General features: G+C 42.5%; 1 protein-coding gene across 1 annotated transcript; it reads left to right on the top strand.

Annotated features, from left to right (window-relative positions):
- Window positions 1-4,859: 4,859 nt before the first annotated feature.
- On the top strand, window positions 4,860-17,318 carry LOC138852192 (protein trapped in endoderm-1-like). The gene is made up of 4 exons (XM_070081893.1): window positions 4,860-5,074; window positions 5,932-6,045; window positions 8,496-8,766; window positions 16,525-17,318. Exons 1-4 carry the CDS (start codon window positions 4,896-4,898, stop codon window positions 16,717-16,719), a joined length of 759 nt encoding a protein of 252 aa, XP_069937994.1. The 5' UTR covers window positions 4,860-4,895; the 3' UTR covers window positions 16,720-17,318.
- Window positions 17,319-17,390: the final 72 nt, after the last annotated feature.

Below are 17,390 nucleotides of genomic sequence, written 5' to 3'. Positions count from 1 at the left end.
TTGCAACCAATTTGGTGAATACAATTAGGCGAGCCCGTACACACAGGAGTCTCGACCACTGCAACCACAATTAGGGGAGTGTACACACCTACCTCCCCCCTACCAACCTCTGCAACAAAGTCAGCAGGTGGAAGCCCACCTCAGCACATGACCAGCACTATCAACGATGACTCAAGAAGAATGTAAATTTATTAGTTGTCCGTGCGTGGCACGTACGTGTCCGTGTATGTGACAAGCTGTGTCCAGGTGTGTGGACAGCCACACCCCCACCACTCTTTACCTCAGCCAAACCCCCAACACTCTCTACCTCAGCCACACCCCCAACACTCTCTACCTCAGCCACACCCCCAACACTCTCTACCTCAGCCACACCTCCACCGCTCTCTACCTCAGCCACAACCCCCACCACACACAACCTCAGCCACACCCCCACCACTCTCTACCTCAGCCACACGTTATAGTTTGATACTTAATGATATCCTTATTGCCCTACTGAAATCTCCAGCTGAAACTGACAAATTTCACCACTTGAAAGAAACCCATCCCGTGTGTATGATGGGGTAACCCATCCCGTATGTAGCATGATGGGTAACCCATCCCGTGTGTATGATGGGGTAACCCATCCCGTGTGTAGTATGATGGGGTAACCCATCCCGTGTGTAGTATGATGGGTAACCCATCCCTTGTAGAGTATTATGGGGTAACCCATCCGGTGTGTAGTATGATGGGGTAACCCATCCCGTGTGTAGTATGATGGGGTAACCCATCCCGTGTGTAGTATGATGGGGTAACCCATCCTGTGTGGAGTATAATGGGTAACCCATCCCGTGTGTAGTATGATGGGGTAACCCATCTCTTGTAGAGTATGATGGGGTAACCCATCCCGTGTGGAGTATGATGGGGTAACCCATCCCGTGTGTAGTATGATGGGTAACCCATCCCTTGTAGAGTATTATGGGGTAACCCCTCCCGTGTGTAGTATGATATGGTAACCCATCCCTTGTGTAGTATGATGGGGTAACCCATCCCGTGTGTAGTATGATGGGGTAACCCATCCCGTGTGGAGTATGATGGGGTAACCCATCCCGTGTGTAGTATGATGGGGGTAACCCATCCCGTAGGGAGTATGATGGGTAACCCATTCCGTGTGGAGCATGATGAGGTAACCCATCCCGTGTATGATGGGGTAACCCATTCCGTGTGTAGTATGATGGGGTAACCCATCCCGTGTGGAGTATGATTTGGTAACCCATCCGTGTGTAGTATGATGGGGTAACCCATTCCGTGTGTAGTATGATGGGGTAACCCATCCCGTGTGGAGTATGATTTGGTAACCCATCCGTGTGTAGTATGATGGGGTAACCCATCCCGTGTGTAGTATATGGTAACCCATCCCGTGTGTAATACGATGTTGGTAACCCATCACGTGTGTAGTATGATGGGGTAACCCATCCCGTGTGGAGTATGATGGGGTAACCCATCCCGTGTGGAGTATGATGGGGTAACCCATCCCGTGTGGAGTATGATGGGGTAACCCATCCCGTGTGGAGTATGATGGGGTAACCCATCCCGTGTGTAGTATGATGGGGTAACCCATCCCGTGTGGAGTATGATGGGGTAACCCATCCCTTGTAGAGTATGATGGGGTAACCCATCCCGTGTGTAGTATGATGGGTAACCCATCCCTTGTGGAGTATGATGGGGTAACCCATCCCTTGTGGAGTACGATGGGTAACCCATCCCGTGTGTAGTATGATGGTGTAACCCATCCCGTGTAGAGTATGTTGGGGTAACCCATCCCGTGTAGAGTATGTTGGGGTAACCCATCCCGTGTAGAGTATGTTGGGGTAACCCATCCCTTGTGGAGTATGATGGGTAACCCATCCCGTGTGTAGTATGATGGTGTAACCCATCCCGTGTGATGGAATATAACAGATTTAACAAAAAAACCTGTTACAGTAATCTGTCACAAGTGAAGCAGCAGCAGGACACTGCGTGTGTTTCCACTGTAAGGAAATGTTGCAGCACACTGCTGATATATCAACGCTTAAAAAAATAACAAGAGGTCAAACTGTATCAAGATTTCAAGAGCGTTTCTTGTCAGCTTACTCCAGGGGTCACGGGATCACCAGGTCAAGCCTTGCTGACGTACTCCCCCCCCCCTCCCTCACATACACTTTTACACCCTGTTCTCTCGATACTAACGTTACATTTTGACTTTCTTTCAACCAATTTCTCAACGTACGCTGATAAGGTTAAAATTGGTTAGGCAATTATAACTTTTACACTGGTAAATGTAAAAAGGTGCGAGTTACTTGCATGTGCGAACAAAACCTGGAATCCATAGTGATGGCTGAGGAAGTAAGTAAGTTTATTCAGGTATACACCAACACAGTTACATTGAATTATCATACATAGCAGCATATGTGTAGAGAACCTAGGATAACCCAAAAAAGTCAGAGTGACTTATTTCCATTGGGGTCCTTTAAAAGTAGTGAACCACGGTGATGACTGAGGAGACAGTTATCGAGAGTCGCTGAATGCACAGCATTATACTTTCAGCAGTTGGGTGGTGGTCATGTAGTGTGCCCTCGGGAGTGAGGTATTACGAGCACTGTGACTTGCCCTCAGCTAGAAGCAGCGATGGTGCTGACACACAACACACTAAGCAGTATCCGGGAGCTTTCAGCATTGCACCACCTCATTGAAACAGACTAATACTTGACCTATTGACGCCACGCCTTGCAACATGTCACCACCTGCCATTGCAAGTTGCTATCCTATACTGTGATAGGATGTGCAAGTTCTTTGGAAGGAATGACATATAAAGTACGTGTGGGTCCTGGAACCATGGTCACTCCAATGTTACCCTACTCTTGTTTTTCGCAATGATGGGGGGGGGGGGGGGTAGCGTACGTTATATAGGATAGCTTTGAAATGCTATCTGTGAGAAAAAACTCAATAGTCCGACCACCTAGTCCAGCACTGGTCTACAAATGGTCACTACCGCAGCTGTAATTCACCGTTTCTCTTATGTTCGTGGGAAAGCGCTAAACCCGTAAGTCATACAGCGCCTGGAGAATGGGAGGTAATCATGTTTGTAGGCAGGGGAGAGAGGCTCCCTTTCCTTGGATTAAGAGCCCTTTACATCATGGACTCTGGTGCCTACGGTGACCTGCATGCTGCTAGCCCGAACAACCTTTCTGATCAGGCCATCAACCACAGTGATACCCGGAATCAGCTACAGGTAACATATGGGTAAATTGCTACCAGCAGACACAAGAAATGTTACCAGAATACAGGCAAGTTACAAGAGGAAACTGAACCACTTCCTTCTCCAAGTTGTGATGGCTCCGTAAGCCTGCGGGCTGCTAGCACCAACAGCTTGGAACTCTGACACCATGCTGGGCTACGAGTAGAAAAAACTCTTGAAATCAGTCGCAGGCATGTCACGTGTTCGATGCATGCTCTGAAAGTTCCTAGATCAGTGTTGGTGTTTGGTAACGGAAGCGGAAGTTGGAGATAAACAGGTACCATGTGTGGGAGTCATAAGGTACTTGAAATAGGGACGTCATATTAGGTATCCCTTAGTGTTTTTTTTTTTTAGTTTTCTCCTCCAAACTTTCGTTTATAATAAGATATGTGCAATATGTTGGTGTCTATTTACGAAAGTTTCACCTACGCAGCAAGCTTCTTCAGTTGAATACCTTATTATAATCAAAACTAAGCGCTAAACCACCAGGGTCACCAGTTGAATACAGAGGTGACTACAATTGGAGACGAGCAGAAGCACTGGAGAGGTAAAGGTGAATCACTTATTTGAATTGTCAGTCTTCAGTGATTAATGACGTGTCCGGAGTGCCAGTGAGCTCAACCTATCGAAATACTGGTTCAAATCCATGCTAAACATATTTATTACCTTCCCAGCATATTTCAAAAAGGTCATGATATATTTGATCCCATTTAATGTATTTATTACTGAAAATGAATTTGTTGAACATGCTAAGGAAAACTCAAAGTGCGAAAGGGCCAAGACTTTTCAACGTCCTTCCTTACCTCAGACACGCTTCAGAAGGAACTGAACATGTTTCTGAAGTCAGACCTTATCAGCCACGCTAGTTAATCATGTCATCCACCGAGAGGCCTAGTCTACCCTAGTACAGGATATAGTATACTCTCTTGACTATTTTGCTGTTCAAGACGTGTGTATAAAGGTCTGAACTTCCATGTGGTTGTAGTCTGTTTGCTGTTCTACACCATTATGTTCGGGACCAGATAGTATTTGTGAGAATGTAAGGTCAATAGCATGTTCTAATCTGGTCTGCTTTGCTATTTGTTGATTTGAGGCGAATTTATTGCAGTTTTGATTGTGTGTGACTGTTTAAACGGCTTCCGGGGATTTTCTCTTATTAGTTTGTGCTGTATACTTCTATTTTAGATAGTTACCAAGCAACATGATACTTAGAGACGGCTTTGAGAGAGTTGTTAAGAGTATTCAATTTCAGTAGCTGGGCTTTAAACTGCTGGAAACTTGTACCCGATGGTTTATCTAAAAGTATAATAACAAGATTCTGATTTGCAATGTTTACTGCCAAAACTGACTACATATATGGTAAAATTTCTCGACACAAGTCGCAGGTATCACTGTACATTAACATGACCCTTCAGCGTGTGGGGGTGCCTTGATGATAAAGGGATCTTGATTCAAGAAACTGGAGCTTCCTTAGATCAAACATAAGTATTTCAAGTTTAGCGTTTTTCAATGTATATATAAAGTTAGGTGTTCACTGATAAAATTTAACCTAAAATAAGATACTCTGTATATGTCTAGGGTAACGTGTATACATATTCTCTCTCTCTCAGGTTACAGGTGTTCACTGATAGTTTAGCCTAAAATGCTTACCGTGTATTTGTCTTACGTAACGTGTATACATCTCTCAGGTAACCTGGTGACCATCATGGCGCTGACGAGGAGTGTCAAGCTGAGAGTTCACGCCACCACCGCCTTCGTCATCAGTCTATGTGCCTCCGACCTTCTTTTCTGCTCTATCAACCTGCCTCTCACTGCCTCTAGGTAGGTGTACCTCACTATCCCGCCTCCCTCCCTTCCCTCTCACTCTGCTGTGGGCAAAACACAAAAGGAATAAACAGGAACAAACAAATAACGCGCATAGTGAAACTTCAAACGTTGTTTCGGTCCGATTTAGAACATTAACTAGTCACACAAGCGCGAAGGGAAGGGAGGCAGCATACAGACGAGAGGGGGAGGAGGGAGTAATAAAAAAGAGTTACTTGTAAAAAGAGAAAATACGGGTTATAGCAATTTATTGATGAGACGTTTCGTCCACCAGGATCTTCAATTCAATTCGTGAATTATAGTCCCTAACGGACGAAACGGTTTCACAATAAAATGCCATTTTTTAACATTTTATATAATTTACACAGTGTCGGTATACTCTGCCATTGTATTACCGAGATATAGCTGGCTGTCACAGCAATTTTTTCATCTAAAAGATATTTTTGTTTAAAGACAAATTTAGCGCCAAATCTTATGGCATTTAATAAACTTTTCATATCTTACTTTAAAAAAAATAGTGAATTATCATATATAGGACAAGTAAAAACTTTTTTTATTGCCTATTTGGATGTTTCAAACTCGACTACGTCCACTGTTGTGCTTGATCAACCCCCCCGTCCCCATCCCCGGGAGTGTTCTTGACCCCGATGTAATATGTCCTAAATGTGAGCTAAATCCACCAGCTCTGTCAGTCGCAGCCACTACCTAGTACGTCTTGTCCCAAAAGCACCATCTATGTGACAAGTTTTAGCCATGCCCCAGCAGTCAGTTATGTCCCAAAAGTAACATCCATGTGCCAGCAGTTTCAGCAATGTCTCATCCATACCCCAGCAATAAAAGTACCTCCTCCACAGATACATCCACGAATCATGGGTGTTGGGTGAGACGCTCTGTCGTATTTTCCCGTTCTTTTTCTACGGCAACGTGGCCGCCTCGCTCCTCAACATGGTCGCCATCACTATCAACAGGTGAGACTTTGGAATTTTTCCTAACCTCTTCACCCTCGGGTACACACTGTGGGTCCTCTACCACCACCTTAAGGCACACACTGGTCCACCATCGCTACCTCAAGGTACTAATTATTATTATTAAAATAAAAAAGAAGCGCTAAACCTCTCAAGATACTAAACAAAGAAGCGTGGCAAAAGGCCAGGCTGACACAGTAGAAAATCCCTAGAGAGCAGTTATAGGTATATAGATACATACACTGATCCACCACCAATACCTTCAGGAAAACCCTTAAATACTACTCGACCTCTTAGTTACCTGGAGGTAACCTGAAAGTAATTTTAGGGGATCAGTGGGTCACCACTTCTCAGCGTGGTCCCAGATAAGACTATCAACCTGATTGATAGCCTGATCAACCAGGGTGTTGGCGCTAGCTTCATGCATTCCAAGGTAGGTACCACAGCTAGGCTGATCAGGAACCAATTTGAGATCATCAATATGACGGAAAGGTGGTGAGTGCTGAAGGAAAGTATGATCGAAGTCGGTGTAATAAAGCTATTACTGACAAAACTTATTACACCGACTTTGATTATACTTCTCTTTAGTACTTTTCACCGCCCTTCCTAACTCTTGCCTCCATTATATTCATCCCAGCTGGTCTCTGATCAGACACATTATACCTTTAGCACACCCTACCTTGCAGCGCTGTATGACTAGTGGGTTTAGCACCTAGTTATGATTGTGATAATATTCTGGCATCTAGCTACAGTCCTATAACATTCAGGTTCATTATTTCCTTCTCTCCTGATGCCAGAATAGATCCGTCTTCCTAACATAAAATGAACATAGAAAAGTACGTTTATGGAGCAAATTGCAATGTGAACAGACTGATTTGTACTTGTAACCAAGCCTAAGCCAGGCTTAGGCTTGGTTACAAGTACTTCTGGTAATTTGGCTGACATACACATGATTAAACCAAATACAAAGTATGTGGCCAGCCTTGTGGTCACTATTTTGATGAGTATAGACAGTATAATAACCTATGTCATATGCCAATATGTTTTATTAATGGAAGTAAGACACCAGACACGATAAGAAAATTTCTTAAATTTGCTTGCAGCAAATAAGTCAACTGTAGATATAAATCCGGTGGCCTGGTGGCTAAAGCTCCCGCTTCACACACGGAGGGCCCGGGTTCGATTCCCGGCGGGTGGAAACATTTCGACACGTTTCCTTACACCTGTTGTCCTGTTCACCTAGCAGCAAATAGGTACCTGGGTGTTAGTCTACTGGTGTGGGTCGCATCCTGGGGGACAAGATTAAGGACCCCAATGGAAATAAGTTAGACAGTCCTCGATGACGCACTGACTTTCTTGGGTTATCCTGGGTGGCTAACCCTCCGGGGTTAAAAATCCGAACGAAATCTTATCCAGATGTGCTACTGTTAACATGACTCACGAAATCGTAATGACACGATTGCAAACAAACCATACCACGGGTAGGGATAGAACCCGCGATCAGAGAGCCTCAAAACTCCAGACCGTCGCATTAGCCACTGGACCAGCTAGCCACAATAAGATTCGTCCAACTAGGTATATTTCTACACCATAGGAAGGTTAGCATAGGCACCACTGTGACCACAAGTGCTGGAGATTCGTCTGTAAAAACTTGCACTTGTGGTCACAGTGGTGCCTATGCTAACCTTCCTATGGTGTAGAAATATACCTAGTTGGACGAATCTTATTGTGACTAGCTGGTCCAGTGGCTAACGCGACGGTCTGGAGTTTTGAGGGGCTCTGATCGCGGGTTCTATCCCCGCCCGTGGTATGGTTTGTGCTACTGTTAACCCCTCTTGGGGCATAGTTCCTAGGCCTTTTGTTTATACATATGCTCTTGCACTACTGTCCACAAGTTGAATATAGGGTGCACAATAAATTAGCTATTTCGGCAACAAAATCTGACAGTAATGAAACCAAAGATACGAAATTTGAAGGGAAACTTACGAAATTACACAGGTTCAAAGTTGGTTTGGGTGTAACTTATGCATCGGCGATTTTGCCCACTTTGAGTCCTATTTTAATCCAATTTCTAGCAGTTTTGCTAGTATGCCTTACATTCTATCTATTAAGCATAAGAATCTGCAAATTCAGCTATCAAAACTAACTTATGTTTACTGAGATCTTTATTTTATTACAGCACCCATCTTACAGTAAACACTAGATTAAACAAGTACTGCATTCACAGGATTGGACTTCTCTAGCCATACCTTCTAGGTCCAGAAAAAGCTACATGAAGACCCCGACAAAACTGACCACCCGTGGGCTATACATGCATTTATTAGTACTGCTCCACCACCAATAACTACCTCTAGGTGCATAGTAATTCACCACCACCACAACTAGGTACATACTGACTCGCCACCACTACCTTTATTGTCTCCAAGTACACTAACCTTCCACTATTTCCTCAGGTATATACTGATTGCTCATCACGGCCTCTATGATCGCATCTACCGCAGCCACTACATCTACCTAATGATTGCTGTGGTCTGGCTCTTCTCATTTGGGATGATGATGCCTCCGCTGTTTGGTGTGTGGGGTCGCCTGGGGCTCGATCCACCGTCCTTTTCCTGCACTATCCTAAAAAATGAAGGTTCTTCACCTAAGAAGTTCCTCTTCCTCTTCGGCTTTCTCCTGCCCATGGTGGCTATCGTCATTTGCTACTCCGCCATCTACTACAAGGTAGGTGCCAAAGAAAATGGTGATTTGAGGCTTAAGTGGTAGCACCTGCAACTCACAACTGAAGGACCAGGGTTCAAGCCCAGGATGAGTAGAAACACTGGGCATGTTTCCTTACCCCTGTTACAGAAGTACCTGGGTGTTAGCTTACTGTTGCATCTTGGAAGAGGATCAAAGGACCCCAATGAAAGTAAGCCACATTTACTTCTTTGGGCATGGCAAATTTCTCAAGATCTAAATATTAGGTCAAATATTGACAGTATATGGCCTCCTCTTGCTTGGGTTGTTTCTCTAATGTACTGATGCAAAAAAAAAAAAAAAGCCATTTGTTACTGTCTTGTATCACTGGCTATCCAGTCTGAATTATTGTGAAAGCCCCAATTACATTTTTTACAGGCGCCTTCCAACAGTTTCCTAGGTACATTTTGCAGTTATTTAATTATCTAGTGGAATACCTGGAGAGGTTTTCAGGGGTCAACACCCCCAGTCGGAGACCAGACCTCGTGGTGGATCAGGGTCTGATCAACCAGGCTGTTACTGCTGGCTGCATGTAAACAGACGTACAAACCACAGTCCAGCTGATCAGGTACTGACTTAAGTGCCTGTCCAGTGCCTTGAAAACAGCCAGGGGTCCATTGGTAATCCCCCTTATGTATGCTGGGAGGCAGTTGAGCAGTCTAGGGCCCCTGACATTTATTGTATTGTCTCAGTGTACACATGGCTCCCCTGCTTTTCATTAGGCGATACTATACGTTTACCATATTTTTTTTGTTTTGATGTTTATTTTTTTTATTTAAGCTTATAGTGTTTCTTTAATAATTTTAATCCTTGTAATTTCATTTCTGTCTCTGATCTACACAAAGTACACAGTTTATCTCAGGTGTTGCCTCATTTTGAATATTTTTCAGTTAGGCTAAATATCAAGATTCTTGTTTATATCTCCAGTTTGTGGTTATAGGAGGGTGGGGGCAGGAGGAAAGAGGAGTGATTGGTGGAATGATGAAGTAAAGGGTGTGATAAAAGAGAAAAAGGTAGCTTACGAGAGGTTTTTACAAAGCAGAAGTGTTATAAGAAGAGCAGAGTATATGGAGAGTAAAAGAAAGGTGAAGAGAGTGGTGAGAGAGTGCAAAAGGAGAGCAGATGAAAGAGTGGGAGAGGCACTGTCAAGAAATTTTAATGAAAATAAGAAAAAATTTTGGAGTGAGTTAAACAAGTTAAGAAAGCCTAGGGAAAGTATGGATTTGTCAGTTAAAAACAGAGTAGGGGAGTTAGTAGATGGGGAGAGGGAGGTATTAGGTAGATGGCGAGAATATTTTGAGGAACTTTTAAATGTTAAGGAAGAAAGGGAGGCGGTAATTTCATGCACTGGCCAGGGAGGTATACCATCTTTTAGGAGTGAAGAAGAGCAGAATGTAAGTGTGGGGGAGGTACGTGAGGCATTACGTAAAATGAAAGGGGGTAAAGCAGCTGGAACTGATGGGATCATGACAGAAATGTTAAAAGCAGGGGGGGATATAGTGTTGGAGTGGTTGGTACTTTTGTTTAATAAATGTATGAAAGAGGGGAAGGTACCTAGGGATTGGTGGAGAGCATGTATAGTCCCTTTATATAAAGGGAAAGGGGACAAAAGAGATTGTAAAAATTATAGAGGAATAAGTTTACTGAGTATACCAGGAAAAGTATACGGTAGGGTTATAATTGAAAGAATTAGAGGTAAGACAGAATGAAGGATTGCAGATGAGCAGGGAGGCTTCAGAGTGGGTAGGGGATGTGTAGATCAAGTGTTTACATTGAAGCATATATGTGAACAGTATTTAGATAAAGGTAGGGAAGTTTTTATTGCATTTATGGATTTAGAAAAGGCATATGATAGAGTGGATAGAGGAGCAATGTGGCAGATGTTGCAAGTATATGGAATAGGTGGTAAGTTACTAAATGCTGTAAAGAGCTTTTATGAGGATAGTGAGGCTCAGGTTAGGGTGTGTAGAAGAGAGGGAGAATACTTCCCGGTAAAAGTAGGTCTTAGACAGGGATGTGTAATGTCACCATGGTTGTTTAATATATTTATAGATGGGGTTGTAAAAGAAGTAAATGCTAGGGTGTTCGGGAGAGGGGTGGGATTAAATTATGGGGAATCAAATTCAAAATGGGAATTGACACAGTTACTTTTTGCTGATGATACTGTGCTTATGGGAGATTCTAAAGAAAAATTGCAAAGGTTAGTGGATGAGTTTGAGAATGTGTGTAAAGGTAGAAAGTTGAAAGTGAACATAGAAAAGAGTAAGGTGATGAGGGTATCAAATTGGGGAGGAGGAGTATGGAAGAAGTGAATGTTTTCAGATACTTGGGAGTTGACGTGTCGGCGGATGGATTTATGAAGGATGAGGTTAATCATAGAATTGATGAGGGAAAAAAGGTGAGTGGTGCATTGAGGTATATGTGGAGTCAAAAAACATTATCTATGGAGGCAAAGAAGGGAATGTATGAAAGTATAGTAGTACCAACACTCTTATATGGATGTGAAGCTTGGGTGGTAAATGCAGCAGCGAGGAGACGGTTGGAGGCAGTGGAGATGTCCTGTCTAAGGGCAATGTGTGGTGTAAATATTATGCAGAAAATTCGGAGTGTGGAAATTAGGAGAAGGTGTGGAGTTAATAAAAGCATTAGTCAGAGGGCAGAAGAGGGGTTGTTGAGGTGGTTTGGTCATTTAGAGAGAATGGATCAAAGTAGAATGACACGGAAAGCATATAAATCTATAGGGGAAGGAAGGAGGGGTAGGGGTCGTCCTCGAAAGGGTTGGAAAGAGGGGGTAAAGGAAGTTTTGTGGGCGAGGGGCTTGGATTTCCAGCAAGCGTGTTAAATAGGAGTGAATGGAGACGAATGGTAATTGGGACCTGATGATCTGTTGGAGTGTGAGCAGGGTAATATTTAGTGAAGGGATTCAGGGAAACCGGTTATTTTCATATAGTCGGACTTGAGTCCTGGAAATGGAAATTACAATGCCTGCACTTTAAAGGAGGGGTTTGGGATATTGGCAGTTTGGAGGGATATGTTGTGTATCTCTATACGTATATGCTTCTAAACTGTTATATTCTGAGCACCTCTGCAAAAGCAGTGATAATGTGTGAGTGTGGTGAAAGTGTTGAATGATGATGAAAGTATTTTCTTTTTGGGGATTTTCTTTCTTTTTTTTTGGGTCACCCTGCCTCGGTGGGAGACGACCGACTTGTTAAAAAAAAAAAAAAAAAATTAAAATATGTACAGTGGACCCCCGCATAGCGAACGCCTTGCATAGCGAACAATCCGCATAGTGAACGCTTTGTTCGCTAAAATTTTGCCCCGCATAGTGGACAAAAACCCGCTCAGCGAACTTCGTCCGAGACGCGTCCAATGTGGGCCCTCAGCCAGCCTCACATGTGCCGCCCGTCCCATTGTTTACCAGCTAGCCTCCGCGGTAACATTCAAGCATACACTCGGAATATTTCGTATTATTACAGTGTTTTCGGTGCTGTTTGTGGAAAATAAGTGACCATGGGCCCCAAGAAAGCTTCTAGTGCCAACCCTACACCTCAAAGGGTAAGAATACCCATTGAAATTAAGAAAGAGATCATTGATAAGTATGAAAGTGGAGTACGTATCACCGACCTGGTCAGGTTGTACAAGAAACCAAAATCAACCATCGCTTCTATTGTGGGCAAGAAAACGGCAATCAAGGAAGCTGTTGTTGCCAAAGGTTTAACTGTGTTTTCGAAACAAAGATCGCAAGTGATGGAAGATGTTGAAAGACTCTTATTGGTGTGGATAAATGAAAAACAGCTAGCAGGAGATAGCGTCTCTCAAGCGATCATATGTGAAAAGGCTAGGAAGTTGCATGACGATTTAATTAAAAAAATGCCTGCAACTAGTGATGATGTGAGTGAATTTAAGGCCAGCAAAGGTTGGTTTGAGAGATTTAAGAAGCGTAGTGGCATCCATAGTGTGATACGGCATGGTGAGGCTGCCAGTTCGGACCACAAAGCGGCTGAAAAATATGTGCATGAATTCAAGGAGTACATAGAAACTGAAGGACTGGAACCTGAACAAGTGTTTAATTGTGATGAAACAGGCCTGTTCTGGAAGAAAATGCCAAGCAGGACCTGCATTACTCAGGAGGAAAAGGCACTCCCAGGACATAAGCCTATGAAAGACAGGCTTACTTTGTTGATGTGTGCCAATGCTAGTGGTGATTGCAAAGTTAAGCCTTTATTAGTGTATCACTCTGAAACTCCCAGAGCGTTCAGGCAAAAGAATGTCCTCAAGGATAATTTGTGTGTGCTGTGGAGGGCAAACAGTAAGGCATGGGTCACTAGGGAATTTTTCTATAACTGGTTACACCATGCATTTGCCCCCAATGTGAAAGATTACCTAACTGAAAAGAAATTAGACCTTAAGTGCCTCCTGGTGTTAGACAATGCCCCTGGTCATCCTACAGACGTGGCAGAGCGACTTTATGGGGACATGAGCTTCATTAAGGTGAAGTTTTTGCCTCCTAATACCACTCCTCTCCTGCAGCCCATGGACCAGCAGGTCATTTCCAACTTCAAGAAACTGTACACAAAAGCTCTGTTTCAAAAGTGCTTTGAAGTGACCACAGACACTGGATTGACTCTAAAAGAGTTTTGGAAGGATCACTTTAATATCCTCAGTTGTGTAAACCTTATAGGTAAGGCTTGGGAGGGAGTGACTAAGAGAACCTTGAACTCTGCTTGGAAGAAACTGTGGCCAGAATGTGTAGACAAAAGGGATTTTGAAGGGTTTGAGGCTAACCCTGAGAGGAGTAGTATACCAGTTGAGGAATCAATTGTGGAATTGGGGAAGTCCTTGGGGTTGGAGGTTAGTGGGGAGGATGTGGAAGAGTTGGTGGAGGAGGACAATGAAGAACTAACCACTGATGAGCTGATAGATCAACTTCAAGAGCAAGAGGCCAGACCTGGGGAAACTGGTTCAAATGAGGGGAGAGAGAAATTGAAGGAATTGCCTACTTCAAAGATTAAGGAAATGTGTGCAAAATGGCTTGAAGTGCAAACCTTTTTTGATGAAAATCACCCTCACACAGCTATTGCAAGCCGTGCTGGTGACTGTTACAATGACACTGTTGTGAACCACTTTAGACAAATCATAAAGGAACGAGAGGTACAGGCCACTATGGACAGATATGTTGTGCGAAAGAAGTCCAGTGACTCTGAAGCTGGTCCTAGTGGCATTAAAAGAAGAAGGGAAGTAACCCCAGAAAAGGACTTGCTACCTCAAGTCCTAATGGAAGGGGATTCCCCTTCTAAACACTAACACTCTCTCTCCCCTCCTCCCATCCCATCAATCATCACCAGATCTTCAATAAAAGTAAGTGTCATGTAATTGTGCATGCCTTTTTCAGTTTGTGTGTACTAAAATTAACATTTTTTTGTGGTAAAAAAATTTTTTTTTCATACTTTTGGGTGTCTTGCACGGATTAATTTTATTTCCATTATTTCTTATGGGGAAAATTAATTCGCATAGCGAACATTTCGCATAACGACCAGCCCTCTTGCACGGATTAAGTTCGCTATGCGGGGGTCCACTGTATATGTAATACATTGTTACAACTTAAACTGACAGCAAACATGAAGGAATGTTCAGTTAATTTAATTTTAATAACAGGAGTATTGACAGGCAAAAATAAATGAACTATTGCTCATTCCCTGGGAAAGTGGCCTGTGCTCTAATTCGTGGACAATGCTTTGGAATGCAGAAGCACAATCTGTATAAAATAGGTTCCAGTTACTCTAAATCAAGATCATTTTCATATTGCTTTACAGAAGAAAGTGTTCCTGATTATTCTATAAACCACAAATGGCAGATCATAGGAAAGAGGAGCTAAAACACTCATATTGGATAGAAGAAAGTCAAGAGAGAAAAAAAAAAAGACATTTTGAAAGAACAGTACAAATCCACATTTAGCACTCCAATAAATAGCATGACCGAGTTGTTTTTTAAAACCCGGCTTGCTTGCATGTCTTGCTATTTTCTGGTAGATAATTGAAATTGGTAACAGCTATGATCCTAGTACAGTTTACTGTCTTCTCAGATGCTTCCTTTTTTGCTGGAATACTTTACCTGCCTGTTCTTCTGTGGGGTACCTTGTCAGTTGCTTTCTTGTAGTCCAGCCATCTGTCTTATTTCATTTTTGTGATTAAGAAATCCACAGTAAGTTTGCAAAACAGGATTTTGCATCCCTAAATCTGTTCTGTTTTTTTTTTCTTTAATTCTTCAATACTTTCTCCATACAATGATTATTATTATAGCCATAGACTCCCTCAAGGAAAGTTACTTGATGCTGATGAGGGGCTATTGATTTAAGGACTTTGACATGTTCCAATTCTGAATACCTCCCATTTCCCCTAGGTACTGTATGACCTCTATGGGTTTAGTGCTACGTCATGAATGTAACAGTAATAGTCATGAGGAGTACTAATCCTATGAGGATCATCCAGATCCTGGAGAATGAGAAGTAATCAAAATTGCTCAGGGAAAAGGTGGGTAGCAACAGTTCTTGGTATCAAGATCCCTTCTTCATCCAGACACATCCTGTGAAGGGTTTGTTATGCAGTATATCAGTTACTGTAGCACAGCTCTTTAGTGCTTTTATGAAGACCTTCAATTTGATTATCATCAAAACTAAGCACTAAACCACCAGGGTCATACAGTGCTGTCAATCTTATGTTAGTTCTATTTTATGAGTTGTCCTCAGTATTCATTCATTATCCATTATCCTCACTGCTTGATAATCTTCATTTTTCTGTGGCTATAGGGGAACTTTGGTTCTTTTTTCATAATTGACATTTCTTAACCATCTATGTTACCCTATTTATCATTCATTCCTATCTCCATCGCTTATTTTCAATTTTTTTTTTCTAATATTGTTTAAATCTGCTGCTTATTTTATTTTCATGCTCAGTATTTATCTTCATATTCTCCCTTGACACTTTATTACTACCATCATCTCTTGTAGTACCATAGACATTTTTCCTACTGCAAGAAAACCTTTCTCATGCACAGTAATCTTTCACAGTTTGGTTTTCTCTATTCTGTAGACCCACTTTTACAACAATTTTCAGATCTTTGTACTGTATACAGTAAGTACTACATAACCGACATATTGGTCAAAATCTCATTAGGTGTTGCTGGTTTATTTTCACCTCATATTCTTCATTACTGTCTGCTACATAATGTGTGCCTTGGTAATAGCACGGTGACCCTGTGGCCTGGCTGATAAAGCTCTTGCTTCACACACAGAGGGCTTAGGTTCAGTTCCCAGCAGGGTAGAAACATTTTTGACACGTTTCTTTACAACCGTTGTCCTGTTCACCTAGCAGCAAGTAAGTACATACCAGGGTGTGAGTCGGCTGGTGTGGGTCGCATCCTGGGGGACAAGATTGAGGACCCCAATGGAAATAAGTCCTTGATGACACACTGCCTTTCTTGGGTTATCCTGGGTGGCTAACCCTGCGGGGTTAAAAACCTGAATGAAATCTTATCTTGCATATTTTGATACAAAACCTGCACACAGAAAAAAAAATACTTATGACTACCTTTCAGTCTGACTTGGACATTAACTAGTTACACAATGGTCCAAGTCAGACAAAAACAACAAAAGTTTTGTTCATTCTCCTGTGTGCAAGTTATTTGTGTATTGTTCCAGTCGTGGTATTGTGCCGTTTTATTCTTCACACTTTGATGTTATAGGTGCGGAAGTCACGGCGCAACTTGCTAGCACACATCAACAAGAGTGCAACACCCTCCACCTGCAATGTGCACATCACCCGCAAGGAGGATCTCCGCCTCACTAAGATGATGCTCACCATCTTTCTCTGCTTCCTGATCTCCTTCCTACCCCTCATGATTGTCAATGTTGCTGATGATGATGTGAGTTTCATGTGACATTAGAAAACATTAATTTTTAATGTGAATTTTGTTTTCATTATGCAATTCTAGTTTCTAGATAAGTTGTCCTATGTTTTAACAATACAAAACAGGTCTCAGGCTTTCTGCAAAGATGCATTCAAGGCCCCTATACTGAGTTCAGTCTCTTAATTCCACATCAGTATCTTTGGTATACAGTGGTACCCCAAGTTTCGTACAGCTCCCAACTCAAACAATTATGTAAGTGTAATTTTGGGGGTCTGAAACAGACTAATCTAATTTACATTATTCCTTATGGGAACAAATTTGTTCGGTAACGGCACTCGAACAACCTTCTGAAACAAATTATGGTCGAAACTCTGGGTACCACTGTACTTTATGAACCACAGCAAATGCGTATAGTGAGTATATTTTGCACAGAATTACCAAAAGAAATGGGACAGTGCATAATAGCAAATCTGCACTAAGGTAAACCTGTACTGTATGTTAAAAATATTTATATTAACATTCATTAGTTTGAATTATTTCTACTGTGTGTATGCATTCACATGCCTCTGGCAAGACAGTGATAATGTGAATAATGGTGAAAGTGCTCCTTTTTTGGGTCACCCTGCCTCGGTGGGCAGCATGCGTACACACACATACACAAAATATGCATGTGTGAAACATGAAATTTATATCTGCATTAC

Source organism: Cherax quadricarinatus, unplaced genomic scaffold (genome assembly GCF_038502225.1).
Source record: "Cherax quadricarinatus isolate ZL_2023a unplaced genomic scaffold, ASM3850222v1 Contig4887, whole genome shotgun sequence".
In the NCBI taxonomy this organism is placed as follows: domain Eukaryota; kingdom Metazoa; phylum Arthropoda; class Malacostraca; order Decapoda; family Parastacidae; genus Cherax; species Cherax quadricarinatus.
Note: the sequence above shows the minus strand (reverse complement) of the source record. Positions and strands in the feature narration are given on the sequence as shown.